The sequence below is a fragment of the Rhinatrema bivittatum genome, chromosome 6, assembly GCF_901001135.1.
Source record: "Rhinatrema bivittatum chromosome 6, aRhiBiv1.1, whole genome shotgun sequence".
Classification (NCBI taxonomy): Eukaryota; Metazoa; Chordata; class Amphibia; order Gymnophiona; family Rhinatrematidae; genus Rhinatrema; species Rhinatrema bivittatum.
Genome location: NC_042620.1, coordinates 270,084,049 through 270,101,163, shown reverse-complemented (window position 1 = coordinate 270,101,163; position 17,115 = coordinate 270,084,049). Strand labels below are relative to the sequence as shown.

The window sequence follows — 17,115 nt, the reverse complement described above, 5'->3', positions numbered from 1 at the left end:
TTCCGGCTACTTGAGTCTCTTCTGAAATACTGCAGCAACCTGTGAGTTCCTCATCTGGCCTCCTCGCCCTTCGGAGCTGCACTTGTACCCCTATCAAGTCTGACTGTGCTTGCCCGCTCCTCGGGCCCCGCTTCTATACAAGAACTACCTAAGTTCTGCCTCGCTCCTCGGGGCTGGACTCACGCTTGGTCCTACTTGTCTACTGTCCCGCTCCTCGAGTCAGTCTCTTTCATCATCTCTGGCAACCTCCGCTCTCCGGGATTCTACCTCCGACAGCAGCTGGGATCGGTACCAGACTATCCTACCCCGTGGGTAGTCTGCGTTCTTTTCCTACATCCATCACGCTGCAACTGCGCCCTCTTGGACCAGACCCTCCGGAGTATCCTCTACAGCCTACCACCCTGTGGGGGGTTTAGCTACAGGTCCCTGGGGCCTCTCAATCACTGTGCCTAGAGATCCCCACTGTGCCGGTATGCGCCTCCTGAAGTCGCGGACCTGTGGGAGCTCCTCTCCCACAGGCTGTAACAACTCGCATCTCGGGCCAAGGGTCCACATACCCACAAAGCATAACATTCTTTCTTCATTAAAAAAAAAAAAGATTTTTATGTTTGCATGAAATGTATTCTTTTATGTATTAGAACAGTTCATTTCAATGAAGGCACGAACATTAGTAACAACACAAAATGGGGCATTTCATAGCTATAGAAAAAGTTCACAATGTACATAGATTCCAAAATATCAACAGTCCTAGTAATTCTTTCTTAATTAATAAAAATATAACAGTCCCCTATTTACTAAAAAGGTATTATCAACACTTAGTAAATAGGGGAGTGTTGATAATACCTTTTCAGATGTTTCTTTTGCAGTCTGCTTCTGGTGATTTATGATTCTCCTGTAACTCTCTTTACTTGTGATTGTAGTTCTTAGATAGTTATTCACAGATGGTGGTAATGTTGATACTGTAATGTAATTTCTTTTTCTTATTTTCAAGTGCTGTGAAATGTATCTAGAAATTATAAAAGTCAAATAAACAATAAATTAAAAAAAATATATAACAGTTATATGTTTGCACAAAATGTATTGTTTTATGTTAGCACACTTCATTTCAATGAAGGCACAAAAATAAGCAACACTTCTATGATGAAGACGGTGAACCTTTCCATATACAAATGTCTAGTTCACCTCAGCCCAAAGTGGAAACTACAAGAAAAGCTCACAATGTGACACAGATTCCGCAAAACCTGATAATTGAAATGGTTTAAAATTTTAAATCAACAAAGTATACATTTTTTGCACTCCCAATGTGTTAATGTTTAATATGTAAGGACCTTCATTATCAGGATTACAATATCGCAAAGCTTGTCTAGCAACTAGCAAGTTGCTTAGCCCCTTCTATGTTCCTATATATGTGACAAAAAAAGTCACAATTATTGCAATCAATATTACAAGCATAAGATTTTTTAGATATATAACACAAATTATTGGGTGTTTTTTTTTTATTTTTGTCACATATATAGGACCATAGAAGGGGCTAAGCAACTTGCTAGTTGCTAGATAAGCTTTGCGATGTTGTAGCCCTGATTATGAAGGTCCTTACATATTAGACATTAACACACAGGAAGTGCAAAAAAATTATACTTTGTTGATTTAAAATTTAAAACAATTGCAGTTATCAAGTTTTGCGGAATCTGTGTCACATTGCGAGCTTTTCTTGAGGTTTCCACTTTGGGCTGAGGTGAATTAGACATTTGTATATGGAAAAGGTTCACCGTCTTCGTCATACGAGTGTTGCTTATTTTTGTGCCTTCATTTAATGAAGTGTGCTAACACATAAAAGAATACATTTCATGCAACAATAAAAATGTATACATTTTTTGTTAATGAAGAAAGAATTACTAGGACTGCTGATTATGTTGTGAGCTGGGTCACCAAAATGGTTTGTTTAGGTCTTGCGGACCAAATAGCCATTAATAAGTGAAAATTTTCCAGCATTGGTGATAAGTGTGAGTCTGTTTTAGACTGTTGGTCCTTTTATAATCTGAATTCAGCACAGTGATTTATAGGTCTTTTTCTTCTTTATTTATTTGATGCATTAGTCATTTTAAACTGGAGGCTGAGATATTTTGACATTCTTCTTACCAGTGGCGAAAACGTTGGATTAGCTGGTGCTGGAATTCTAATGTAAAGAGTCAATCAAAAATTCAACAAACAAAGCAAATAAACTATGGTATCACAAGGTATCAGCTAATCTGTTGTTTCCTAGACAACCACAGGATCAAGACGGTGTGTGAGAATGGAAAGCTAAGACTGCATTGCAAAAACAGTTCAGTCCTGGCTATTTATTCTGCAAGTTATGGAAGATCCTTCCAGGGGAACCCCAACTGCGATTCAGGAAGGAGAACCGGGCCAGATATAGGTATGCACTGAAGAATGTCTTTGCATATGAGTTTTCAAAGCAATAAAAGATAAATTCTTTACATGGTGTCACTTCATAGCAATCAAAATATTCAGGACATTGACGTACTTTCAGCAAAGCCCCCTCAGAAACAACAGCATAGTTAATAATGTCTTCTACCACGGGGATAAATTGTCAGCCATGTTGCCAGTTTACAATGAAACACAACCAGGTACTTACTTGGGTAAGAGAACCCTGAGGGGTCATGGAATATGTTAGAGGCAGAGCACATTTGCTTGTTTTTTTTATTGTAATTGAACTAGTAAAGGGCTGAATATGTTCCTTCTTTTGTGTTTTCTTTAGCTGTGCAAATACCAAGTTGTGTTCCCTTATTTGAATGGAGATGGTGGTTTATGTGTGACGGACCTTGAAGTGTTTGAATTCAGTAGCTCATGGAACACAGCCCCAGTAAACTGTTTGGAACGTGTGTCAAGCGAAATGTTGCCATAGAGAATGTATAAGAATGTGGTTTGAAAAACAGTATTGCTGCTAGCCATGATCTCTAATGTCTGCAAACACACAGCATAGCAAATCAAATACAAATAATATCAAATGCAATAATGGCATCAAATTTTGGCAATTTTTTTTTTATCTACAAATGCTATCCATAATTTTTCAAGCAGTGTCAACATTGAAAGTTTAACTTGCTTTTCCCTTTTAAGAGCCTCCTCAGTCTTTGATGACATAAGGCTGTCCTTGGTTAGGTTTGTAATTCTTCAAGAAAGCAAGATCCTTCTTCCTTTTCTTAATGTATGAAAACCTAATTCTGTTGTTCTTTCTTATTATATATTTTGATTTCATTAAGAATTCTTTTAATTACAATTTGAAATATATGCTCCAATGATATTTTACAGTACATAGCACATTTTATTACTCAGATCAAATGACACATATAGCATTGCATTGCAAGAATTATGTAAAATAAATCCACTTCTTCATTTTTGTCATTTTGGTGGTTGAAATGGCTATAATTGCATGGCTGAGTGCTCTTGAAACGCACCCAATCGGTGATTTGGAGTATGACAAGCCACAGAGAAGGACTTGATTGACTGGCATTATCTATGAGCCAAGTACATTTTTTTTTTAATTTTCTTTTCTATTTCAGGCTTTTCATTGTCCTTAATGAAAACAAACCTAGTGTCTGTGTACTGCACTTTCTCTGGTATTCAGTTGGAAGGATGTGTTGCTACTAAAAATGACAGCCATCCAGTGCTTTCTGAAAGTTGAAAATTCCAATTGACCTGCATATTCTTTAAAGCAAGAAAGTTTGAAATGAAGCTTTACTTAACCATTAAATTGTACTTCAGGGAAATCTAATTTAAAAGTAGTAATTTATAAAAAAAAATAAAATAAAAATGAAGTAAAATAGTGCTCATTGCAACTGGTTTTGATTACTTTGTATCCTTGGTGATGCAGTAATGGTTGGCAGGAGGTAATTGTCTATGCCCTTTCTGCCAGTAGAAAGCAATGCATGTAACATTTAACCATTATGTGTACATTTGGATAACTCTGAAGTGGTTTATTGACTCCCTTCCATGAGGGTATTAGAATATGCTTATCCAGGAAACATCAGCCAGTCACAACTGTGCCAATAATCTGCATTTATAGAGTGAATTTTATCCAAACAGGACCTCATCAGGTTTTAGTATCATACATTTTCAGAAACATTAGGGGGCAGATTTTAAAAGGGTTACGCGCGTAAGATATGCGCGCAACCCCCGAAAACCTACCCCTGCCTCCCCCTGCGCGCGCCGAGCCTATCTTGCATAGGCTCTGCGGTGCGCGCAAGCCCCGGGACACGCGTAAGTCCCGGGGCTTGAAAAAATGGGCTTTCTGGGGGCGGGGCCGTGGGTGGGGCATCGGCCAAGGGGCGTTCCGGGGGCGGGACCGAGGCCTCCGGAACAGCCACCGGGCCTGGGGATGGAGAGCTGGTGTGCGCTAGTTACGCCTGCCCGGAGGCAGGCGTAACTTCTTCAACAAAGGTCGGGGGGGGGGGGGGCTAGTTAGGGCTGGGGGCAGGTTAGATAGGGGAAGGGAGGGGAAGGTGCAGAGGGGTAGAAGGAAAGTTCCCTCCGAGGCCGCTCTGATTGCGGAGTGGCCGCGGAGGGAACGGAGGAAGGCTGCTTGGCTCGGCCTTCCTGGATTTTACAACATGCACGCGGCTGCGCGCGCGTGTTATAAAATCGGGTGTAGATTTGTGCGCGCCGGGTTGCGCAAACAAATCTACGCCCGCGCGCAGGTTATAAAATCTGGCCCAATGTGTACAGACTGGGTTGCAAAATTCCATTACTTGGGATTTCATTCACCAGTGCTTCTTCTGCTGTCTTTGTACACCCCGATGTCCTGTAATGTTGCCTAGTTATGCTTACCCACTAATGCAGGAACAAACATATAAATAATTACAATTAAAATTTCATGATGTCTTCTGCAGAAGGCAAAGAAAATTAGACTACCTTTTTATTTCTACTACTCAATTATGATTGAATAAACTATGTTGGGGGGGGGGGGGTTAAAAGTGATTTATCTAGGGTCCTGCAATGAGTCAATAACAAAGTCATGAATTACTGTAAACATCTTGAGTCTCAGTCCTTAGCTTTTATCAATAAAAAAAATCCTCTTTCTCCACATGCAGTCTAAATCAGGAGAATGACATCTTTTCATTAGGATGAACTATGTAGATGCTTTTTGTCAGCTTTTCATTACACTTGTAATTAAATAAATATACCCTTGGCCAGGCTAGTAGACTACTAGACAGTGATAATTACCGATTCCCACATAACTACTGGATTATACCGGTACCCATTTTCTCTTTTGCTGGGAAATGTCGTAGGATACACCTTTTTTTTTTTTTTTTTAGAAAGATCTTTGGTACACTGCAGTAATGCACATTTCTAACTGCCATATATCCAAATCAGATGGAAATAGATATCCTGGCCATGAGCTTTACCATTTTCCCAATAAAGCAAGTGGGCCAGATGGATCCTGTGGCAGGCAGCATGTGACGTTCAGGTATCCATGAATTGATGGTTGCTCTGTATGATTTTAGAGTGTCTAGCACCTGTTGCCTTGAAGAAAGTTTCCAGAAAGTGCTACAATAAGCAGAAGTGCTCCATCAATGCCGATATAGCAACTTTCGGTGATCCCTGTTTCCCTGGAGTGAGGAAGCAACTCATTGTGTCTTACACATGTGGTAAGAGACAGAACTCTTCAATTTTAGACCTAGACTCATCAAAATGCTATAAATATAGCAGAAATAGCGCTGGCGATAAGGGCATGGTTAGACTAATTTCCCTGCTCCCGCATCCTCTCTCTCTCTCTCTTTCTCGCTAATGTGACATTTCCAAGAATGCAATGTGCTGACCTGTCATATGGTTTATACTGGTTTGTAGAATGGAAATTGCTATAAATTGGTGAAAAGAATAAAAGTCATTAGAAATAGCAGTGAGGTAGTCTCTATGTGGCTTCCAAAAGTTATGGAACAGCAATTGGAACAAAGAATTGAAATCAGGCAAGCAGGGAACATTTATTGCTTCATTAGGTATGTCAGTCTCATGGCGGAATCGTCTTTGGAAACATTTCCACCATGGAATCGAAATATCAGTTGAACTAATTAATGTTTATCTCTGCTTTCGCCATGCGCCTGGTTTCAGATCTTAGCCCATTTGCTGCAAGTTACTGTGAACAACAGAGGTGACTTTTTGTATTCTCTACTAAATTCTAGCGCAATAGATGAGCACGCGTTTCTCCTCTTAGTTGCTTTTCGCAAGATGTGAATTTTTTTCCCCCCATCATATTTATTAGAGATTTCATTACAACGGTAAAGCAGCAGGTGAAAAGAGGTAACTATGTGGGTAATGAAAGCAACACTAATGGTTACGAAAGCCTTTACAAAAACAATTACATGAAAAAATCTTAGCTTAAACTTAAACAAGTGTTTACAGCTCACATTTGAAACCTCAAATTTTCGCCCTCTTTCTTCCCCTTCGCCCCCCCCTTAAAGTTGGTGTCCTTGAATAAGGGTGAGATGAAGTATTTTGAGGGCATGATGAACATACATGTGTCATAAAAAAAAATGTTAGGGTGAATGTGAATTTCAAAGTGAAATAAAACTATATGTAACCCTAGAAATAATCATAAGTTATAGGCATCTGGGTACCTTAGGTTCCGGGAAGCTCACTGGCCCCCACCAAGAAACAAACTCAATTGAGAAGTATAGGGAATCTACCAGCCAGAATTGTTTATGTTCTCCTTAATCTTGGGAGACAGGAATAAATAAAAAGGCCTCTAAATTGCCATCATTGCATGAAACCTTTTGGGAGAGCTCATCTTCGCAGAAAGAAATTCCAACGTAAACACTCTTATCATCCTTTGCAACCAATGTTCAGCGGAAGGAGGGGTATTATTTAGCCAATGCACTAAGATTACCTTTTTACCTAGAAGACCCGTTTTCAAAATTAAGGTTTGAACATGATGTCTCGTTCCGATCCCATATGGGCCCAGGTTCCAAAAAGCCCTATATTTGGGTCGGTGAATTTTTTTTATATTTAATTTTTAATTATATATGCTTTTCATTTGTAATGTCTCTGCTGCTGCGCATAACATGATTGCTTAAAATATTATAAACCAAACCATTATTGTTACATTTACAATAGTAATTCGGTTGCTTATCTGTACCTTTTTTCGGTAGTGCAAAACTTGCGTTAAGAATTGATTAATGATGGTGACTGCCATTATGCAGTAGCACTGAAATTTTTTCTCATAAAATCTAATTACCAAAACTGTCCGCTTTCATCAGTAAACTTCAGTGTTGATCTTCACATAGGCCTGTCACATATTTATATCAAAGCCATCCTTACTATCTCCATTTCCTACATGTACTCTCATTCAGGTACTATCATATTCAGTTTTCAGTACTATAATTCAGGTAATATGATATTCGATGCTTATACTGTATTTTACTGTTTCAGTGCCGAAGCAACTACTGGAGGACGTGAGCCATGGATCCCCTGACCCATTCTCACTCTCAGACTACACGCATGGTAATAAATGCTTCCTGCATTCTATTAGTATAACAAATAAGTGATTATGTCTTTACATTAAAAAGGCCATTTATTGCATTTCTGTTGAGAAAGTAGAGCAGAGAAAACTTAGTGCTGTGTTACCTTTTTTTCTTGATTGAAAATATTTTTACCTTTACAATTAAAAAATGTAAATGTTCCTCCATATGGTATCATATTCATGAATTTAAATGCACATGCCATCTTTATTTTTCTTTTTTTTAGAGTGTATACTACATTTAGGTCTGAAAAGTTTTGGTTTTTTTTTAATCATTTTGTTTGTGTACTCATAAGCCATCCGGAAATATTATTTTCCTTGTATTGTTCTGTGCAGATGCTTGAGAACAAGGAAGCGATTTATAATTCTTAGCAAAAGCAACTCTTGACTGGCAGTAGGTCAAAAGTAGACTTACCCCATATCCAACCCATTGGCTGCATAGAAGATTAGGATAATGGTTAACTGAAAAAGCTTTATGACAAGTTAAATGGACTATAGTGCCCTCTTCACCAAGATGACATGGGCCAGTTTGTAGAGAGCCTGCGAGGTAAACCACGGAATAGAGTTTCTTTGTTCTGGACTGGGGGTGGGGCAAAGTCTCCCCAAACCATATGAATGGAGCTGCAGGCCTGGCGGTCACTCTGCCAGCTTTCCTCCCCTCAGGATTCAGATTGAGCCTGCAGTCATGGGGAAGGGATTGGCTAGTTGAGTTGGGTTGTGTCCACCCTTCTTCTTCTTCCCCTCAACTTTTTCCCCCCTCCCAGCCCCTTTCCATCCTGTCACTTTCTGTCTGAGTGGGAGTTTTGATTTAAATGGGCCCAGGGTTTGGCCCCCACAGGGGCAAATGGGCAGGGGGTGGAGTGGGGGGGGGGGGGCATTTGTAGGCGGACTACACAGCATGAGCCTCGTCGTTGTCGCTTTGGAAGTTTGGTCTGGCAGCATTTCTTTCTCCCACCCTCCCTGTTCTGCGTTATGGTTTTGTTTTGCTTCGCCTTGCAGTTGCAGGTAACCTGAGCCCTGGTTATTGAATGTGTTGGCAATGTTGTTCCTTTGGCTGGTTCTGGTGGTGTCTGTGTGGGCTGAGGGAAACCAATTTACTGTCAGCTTCGGGAAGGTGAGGTCACTGACCAGGCTGCATGGGGTCCTCTCCTTTTGGGACATGACAGAGAGCCATTGGCAGGTGGCAGGGTCCACCAGTTGAGTGGCTGGAAGGCTGGTACTGCTTGGCTTGGCCCTGGTGGTGGCTGTCTTGACGCCAGTAATGTGGGTGTTGAGTATTGTGTTATATCATTATTAGGGGCTCAGGTTAAAAATGGGTTATTAATAACTGCAGCCTTGTTAAATCCATCTAATCTGTGTTATGATAATTTGTTCAGGTGGGGAGATGGGAACTTCGGGAGGGTCCTGTCTGCCTCTGTTAATTACACTGTTTTGTCAAGACAGCAAAGAACTGCCACATCCTCATGCATAAGTAGGATCGTTTGTCTTTTTCATGATGGCTTCTGATTCTACAAAGTGGCCTGTGCAAACACTTAATATAGTGCTGGTGGAAAACGCCTATATCATTTGTGTATACAGGCATGAAACAATACAATATGACAAACATGATTTCATTTGTTAGAGCCAGAAAACGTTAAGCAAAATCAGCTTCTATGCAAATATTGTGTAAATTACAATTCTACCAACTTTCCATAGAATTTCTGTTTGGAGTCTGTCCAGGGGTAAGAGGGATATTTAGTCTTTATAGTAATTCAATCCTAGCTGTTACCCATTCTGATCTAGAAATGGACTTGTGGGTATGACCTGCAAATTTATAAAAATTAAGAGGGTAAGTTTATAATTGCTCACATTCATGCAAAGTCTATGGGTCCTTTTTACCAGCAGGCTTTAAGCCCAATTTCAAAGGGATCATATGTGTATAATTTCCCTTTGAAAATGATCCCAGAAAAACTCTGCACACATTTACACTCGCTAATGTTTGTGTGTATTTCTTTCTGAGAAACGTTATACACATACTTTAGAAAATGCAAAAGTAGGCGCTTAACTACAAAGCTCACCTCAACCTCACCCACAAGAACCGCCTTTTCACACTGCGAGGAAAGGTGCATGCAGAGTATACCTGTGCCTGCGTATAGGGTGGGCAATTTTCCAAAAATCCCTTTCTGCAGTTAATGCACTGCTCTACCTATAGGAAACGAAGAGTACACAGTTGCACAATAAATTAGCTTCATTTAGCTAATTTTTATTTTTAAGTTTTAAAAATAAACTTGGATTTTTAATTGTGAAGCTAGATGGATCCTGAATATCTAGTTGTACTTACGCCAAAGAAAGTCTGCTTTACATAGGTTTAAACCTCTAATCCATCAGTTCATTTGAGTGGGTAGTCATTCTAAGACATGAACAGTGCCCGGCCTGAATGGGATCTTCATTGTACCTCAGAATGTTATGATGCTCTCTCAGTTTGTCTCAAAACGAGAACGATAAGTAGAAAAGAGGAAAACGTGGCAGAGTGAGGAAAGGGCAGAAAATCAGGGGGGGGAGCATAGAGGAGATGATCACAGAGCAAAAGAAGAATAAGGAGGAGACAATGGGAGCAGAGAGAAGATTTTATTTTATTTTAAAACATTTGTTACCCGTCCTTCCTACGTGCAGGGCAGGGTACAATGAAACACACATAATAGGTAACAGTTTTTTAAAAATAATCAACATTACAATAAAACTTAAAATTTGATAGAAAATACAATTCAAATTAGTATTGCTTTTATAGCAAAGAGTGTCATACCCTGGATGACACTGAGGGTGAAAGAAGCCAGGGAGACTTTATGTTGCTAGCCTGGAATAGATATGTTTTTAGGGCTTTTTAAAAGAAATTTCTTTCATGGAGGCTCCTCAATTCTTTTGGTCAGGTATTTCAGAGAAGTTGGCCTGCTGAAAAAAAAATGCACGTTCTCTTGTGACGTCAAGATGGTCTATTTTTGGGGAAGGAACATCGAGGAGGTTTTGACGTGAAGATCTTATTGATCTAGCAGAGGCGTGGATTTTTAATACAGATGAAACCCAGGGAGAGTGAATATTATGAAAAGAGGAGCATATGATGAAGGCCAGTTTGTACTGGATAGGGTATGATATTGGGAGCCAGTTTTCTTATCAGTTTCCCAGACTTTTACGGTCTGGGAATCTGATAAGAATGGGGGTAACCCACACAGCGCAGCAGATACTACCATAAGCAGAAGCTTGCTGGGCAGACTGGATGGATCTTTTGGTCCTTTTCTGCCATCATTTCTATTTCTATGTTTAACAGAGGGATTCAAGTATAGGGGTGATGGGATTGCGAGCTGGGGTGCCTGTGAGGAGCTTGGCTGCGGAGTTCTGGATAATTTATAGCGAACGACTGGAGTATGCTGAGAGCCATTGAGGAGAGAATTACAGTGGTCAGTATTGGAAATAAAAGTAATTGTGAAAAGAAGAGACCACAAAGAGAAAAAGCAGAGAGTAACGAAGACAACTAAAAAGGTCAAAAAAGTGAAAAGCGGAGTGATACAGGACAGCAGTACAAAATTAGTCCCAGAGGGTAAAACTGCATAAGTGAAGGAAGACTTAAAACACAGAACAACATAATAGAATAGAAAGATGCATATTAGGGAATCCCTAGCATTGTCTTTTCTTTCCTATTGTCCTTTGTAAGACTCTGCTCCATGTCCCCTTATTCACTGCAGGTGGCTGGTATAACGGGCCAAGGCTTTCCAAGCTCCATGAAGATATGATGATTTTAACTAATTCTCTGGAAACCTTTGCCCGCCTTTGGGGTATGTGATTATTCTAAGTGCATGAATGGCCTAAGTGGAAATGAAAGAAAGATCAAGATAGAGTTACACCATGTACCAAGAGACTTGATTAGTGGGTATATTAATCCAGTGGTTCCCAACCTTTTTCCCATCGTGACACACCTGACAGGCCACGCTCACATGTTTGACACACTGCTCATGACAATTCACGGCGGAAATAAAAAATAAAGGCCCAATATTCTTTTTATTGTTAAGAATGACACAAGGAAAAGATACGTATTCTATCTGAACAGAAATTGCATAAACGGTAAACATCCCACACCAAAACAGCACCAATTTCTAGGGATGTGAATCGGGCTTCGGACGATTGAAAATATCGGACGATATTTTCAAAATCGTCAGAAATTGGGGGCTCCCCCAAAACGATAGGAAAACCCCACGATATTGATCGTGGGGGTTCTCTTATCGTTTTGGGGGAGGGTGGGAAAAACGGCACACAAAAATAACCCCTAAACCCACCCCGACCCTTTAAAACTAATCCCTTAGCTTCTCCCACCCTCCCGACCCCCCCAAAAACTTTTTACAGGTACCTGGTGGTCCAGTGGGGGTCCCTGGAGTGATCTCCCGCTCCCGGGCCGTCGGCTGCCACTAATCAAAATGGCGCCGATGGCCCTTTGCCCTTACCATGTGACAGGGTATCCATGCCATTGGCCGGACCCTGTCACATGGTAGGAGCACTGGATGGCCGGCGCCATCTTGTGCTCCTACCATGTGACAGGGGCTGACCAATGGCACTGGTAGCCCCTGTGACATAGTAAGGGCAAAGGCTATTGGTGCTATTTTGAATACTGGCAGCCGACGGTCCGAGTGCAGGAGATCGCTCCCGGACCCCCGCTGGACTTTTGGAAAGTCTTGTGGGGGTCAGGAGGGTCCCCAAGACTTGCCAAAAGCCCCTGGCGGTCCAGCAGGGGTTCGGGAGCGCTCCTGCACTCGGGCCATTGGCTGCCAGTAATCAAAATGGCGCTGATAGCCTTTGCCCTTACTATGTCACAGGGGCTACCGGTGCCATTGGTCAGCCCCTGTCACATGGTAGGAGCACAAGATGGCGTGGGCCATCCAGTGCTCCTACCATGTGACAGGGTCTGGCCAATGGCACGGATACCCTGTCACATGGTAAAGGCAAAGGGCCATCGGCGCCATTTTGATTAGTGGCAGCCGACGGCCCGGGAGCGAGAGATCGCTCCAGGGACCCCCACTGGACCACCAGGTACCTGTAAAAGGTTTTTTGGGGAAGTTGGGAGGTTGGGGGAAGCTAAGGTATTAGTTTTAAAGGGTCGGGTGGGTTTTTTGTTTAACAGCTCGGGCGCAGCCGATAAAACCGCAATCGGGCCTGATGAAGAAAAAACCACATGTGAATCGGAACCGGAATCCGAACCGATTCCGGTTCCTATTCACATCTCTACCAATTTCCAGTACTCAAACAGTAAACACCTTACTTAAGAAAAGGCAACACTGAAAATATTGCACCAGGCCTTAAGACACCAAAACACCTCCTATTAGGAAAACGGACCAAGTCAGGCTGCTATAGAGCCCTACACAGAAACTACACGCCAGCAGAAAACCTCACCTGAATCACATGTGCTGATCCTCACCTAACAAAGAATAAAGAGACCAAAACGCATAACTAGAAGCCTACAGACCAAAATTGAATAGAACTGCAACACGCCAGGGTCTCTGTATGCAGTGTAACACAGGAAAAAGAGAAACATCACCAGTCCTTATAAAACAAATCAAGAAATATAAAATCAATAACAGTAAAACCATACTAACAAAAAGAACAGATTATTTCGAATCAGCTGATGAATGGAATATCCAATAATTAAAAACTCATATAAAAAATGTCTAGATACCAATAAAATATTTTAAAATAGCAGACACAAATGCCCAGTAATGAAAAATAATAAGGATACAAAAATGTTTTGCTTTGTATACCTGGGAAGGTTTGATATCCAGGTGTCCTGAGATTGTTTTGAATTAGCAGGAGGAGGGGTGTTTGCTTGCAACTTTCTCCTCTCTCTCTCTCTCTCACTGGCTCTCAATCGCTCACATATACACTTGCTTTATCTCTCTCACTTATATAGGCTCTTAATTACACATTTACACACATGCTGTCTATCTTTTCACGCTTTCACACCCAGGCTTTCAATCGCACACATACATGCTGTCTTTTTCTCTCACACACACTCCTTCACATGCTTACACATATGCGCTCTCTCTTTCTCTCATTTACACACAGGCTCTCAATCACATACTCACATGCTCCCTCATCTAAACCAGCTCTCAATCACACACAGACACACATGCTCTCTCTTTTACTTATACACACAGGCTCTTAATCATACATACACGATCTCTCTCACACACAAAGGATCTCAATCATACACACAATTCTTTCACACAAACAGGTTTTCAATCACAAACTTACACATACAAGTTCTCAGTCATACACTTCCATTCATGCTATCTCTCACACACAGGCTGTCAATCACACACATACTCTGTTTCACATATACAGGCCTCAATCATTCATAGCATTTAAAGAATTTGAACCCCATAGCCAAATTAAGTAAGGTCAGGTACGCTCAAATTATCCTTTTTTCAGGTCTTGAATACTACTAATATGTAAAATGATTCTGTCTGCTTAATTTATTTCTGATCTTTCAGTTTTTAATTGTAAGTGGCCAACTCTTACTATGATATCACTTTAATTTTATTGATTATGTAATATATTGTATTTTTATTCTTACTTTGTTTTAATTTGTTTTAATTTTTAATTTTCATTTTTTATTTCAACCAAGTTAATCTCTAATATAGTTTTGGTTTAAAGTTTATTTTAATATTATTATTGTAAACCGCTTTGGTCAGTGTTTTTCACTGGTAAACAGTATATAAATAAGGCTAAATAAATAAATAAAATAAATAAAAATATACATGCCGTCTCACTCACTCACACACACACATACATGCACACACATATACATGCACACACACAGAGCACCTCAAACACATATGCTTGCTCATTCACTCACTCTCCGTTCCCCCCCCCCCCCCCCGTCCCGAACTAGCAGCAGCAGCAGCCTCTTCCACTTCCAACCCTAAAGGCAGCAGCAACCTCCTTCACTTTTAGCCCTCGCGGTGAAAGGAGACTCATTGGCCACGGGGGTTGACGTTGTTCTTCGTTTTTCTCCGAGCCGCGCTGCTCATTCCTCAGGCTACGCCTCTCTTCAATTCTTTGGGCCGACGCTGCCTGCACTAGCATGGTCTCTTCTTCCCACGCACACACACACACTGCTCACCACTTCCTCTTCCAGACCGCGGGGGGGGGGGGCGGGGGGGCAGGAAGAAGAGAGCATGCCGGTGCCGCTGACTCCAGCTGTCCTGCCGCATTCCGCCTGGGCTATCAGCCCGGGTGGAGGACCTATTTTGCTCGGGTAGGGGGAGCAGCTGGGTCAGCGGGGGACTGGGAAGTGTGGCGACACATCGGTTGAGAACCACTGTATTAATCTATACATTTCATTAGGGTACCTGAACATCCTACAGCATATGTAAAACACTATAAATTGCAGAGAGTCAGTATTTAAGGCGAGTCTCATATTCAGACAAGCGTTCAACCCAAGCTGGCAATGAAGTAACTAAATGAAGAGGGCCTCATGCTGTTGCTGAAAGCATGTTCTACCAGGAACAACAGCAGAGCAATCAGTAATGTTGTATGTCTCCTACTTCCCTTAGGGTAGGATTCCCCAAACTCAGCCCTGAATGGGTGCAAACCAATCTGGATTTCAAGGTTTCCACAATGAATATATATGACATCTATTTACTTGCATTGCCTCCATTGTATGCAAATAAACTGTATCTCATACATATTCATTTTGTAAATCCTGAAAACAGTGGTGTACAAAACATGATTGGATTGTGGCCTTCGAGGACCAGATTTGGAGACCGCTGCCTTAGTGGAACAGATAATCTTGCTTCATGGTTGCTAAAATAGAAAATGGATGCTCCTTACCTGCAACAGGAAGACTTTTTCAACGCAGTTAACTTATGACCTGCTCACATATAAAATATTTTATCCAGTTGGGTGGTTACTTTCAGCAGCCTGGCCAACAGGTTACCCTGAAGTCTGAGTTTGATAATTTTGCTTTCATTTCTTTAATATCGACCCCCATATAATCCATTCAAGAGCTACTAGAGCAAATCAAAGATCTTATATTAAGATTCCTCAGCCTAGTGATCTCAACTCACATCAAGTATAGAACACCCATCAGTACACAGAGCCTATTTCTTCACTGCTGTCATATCATTCAGTCTCAACCAAGCAGTAAAAGCTCCTACACATGAGAATGGATTCATACTAGATTTGATTATCCACATGGGGGTGGAAAATCCAGGACATTACAAAGATGGCATAACAACACAACTATTCCTGGTCCAACCATTCTCTAATTAAATACTCACTATCAGGACATCCCCAATACAGAGACAAAGATAAGTGTGCTAGGGATGTGCATTCATTTAAAACAAAGTGCAAAATGCAATGAATAAGGCTAATTAATTTCATTCGGGTGGCTCCAAATCAAATCAGGAGTGCCCCAAATGAAACGAACCATATTTGTTTATTTCATTTTAAACTAGTGCATTGGGCCTAGGGTATAGGTTGGGGCCTTGTCTAGGGCATAGGCTGAGGCCCAAAGCAGGGGCCGTGGCCTAGGCCTGAGCATGATGTGGGGTCTTTGCAGAGACATGGGCCAATGATAGAGCCTCAGCTGAGACCCCCGAAAATAAAAATAAAATACCTGATCTATCAGGTAATCTGACGAAGGCCAGGTCCTGATGCTTGGGCCTTAGCTTAGGCCAAGGCCTTGGCCTAGGCCAGGTCCTGGACCCAGCCTTACACCATGACCCAACTTGAGACCACATCCAGACCTGATGCCGCAACCATCCCAGAGGCCAGGTCCCAATGCCTTGGCCTCTGCCTAGGCCAGAGCCCAAACTCATGCCCGATGCTGCGAGCTGACCTGGATGCTGGGTCCCAATACCAGGGCCTCAACCCAGACCCAGGCTGGGTCGCAATGCCTGGGCTTCTAAGCCAGAGCCCATGCCCAGGCCCGATGCTGTAACCTGATCAGGAGGCCAGGTTCCAAAGGCCTTGGCCTCAGCCTAGGATAGACTCCAAGCTCAGGCCCAATGCCACAACCCGACCCAGAGTTCAGACCCCAATGTTGGGGCCGAGGCCCGGAAACAAGCTAAATATCATGACCCAACCCAGAGGCCGGGTCCCACCACCAGGGCTTAATCTTGGACCTATGCTGGGGCCTCAGCGAGGAGGCCAGATCCTGACACCTGGGCCTTGGTCCAGGCTCAGAGCCCAGGCCTGGGAGCTCTTCTTCTTCAGTTCTTTTCTTTCTTTGGCTCTTCAAAGCCAAATGACAGCATCCACTGGGGTCGCATCAGAGTTAATTAACTGAGTCTTGGTCCCAATATCAGGGCCTTGACCTGGATCCATGACCAATGCCGTAACCTGCCCCGAGGCTTCGGGCCTGAGTCTGGGTAATGTCCTAAGCTGAGGCCCAGGAGTTGGGACCCAGCCTCTAGGTCAGGTCGTGGTGTCGGGCCTGAGTCTGGACGTGGTACTGGCATTGGGACCCAGCCCCTGGGCCAGGCCATGGCATCGGGCCTGTGTCTGGGCTCCGGCCTAGGCTGAGGCATCAGCCTTGGGAAGGCCAAGGCTGTGGCGACCCACTGCTGTCTCGGCCTGTGCAA

At 42.2% G+C, this 17,115-nt stretch overlaps 1 protein-coding gene across 1 annotated transcript in view; it reads left to right on the top strand.

The window, feature by feature from the left end:
* Window positions 1-17,115, top strand: part of LOC115094707 (protein eva-1 homolog C-like) — a 46,761-nt gene that overhangs the window by 14,885 nt on the left and 14,761 nt on the right. Inside the window, exons 4-7 of the mRNA XM_029607959.1 lie at window positions 2,264-2,416; window positions 5,502-5,645; window positions 7,423-7,494; window positions 11,227-11,316. Coding sequence (XP_029463819.1) covers window positions 2,264-2,416; window positions 5,502-5,645; window positions 7,423-7,494; window positions 11,227-11,316 — 459 coding nt within the window. The remainder of the gene's footprint in view (window positions 1-2,263; window positions 2,417-5,501; window positions 5,646-7,422; window positions 7,495-11,226; window positions 11,317-17,115) is intronic.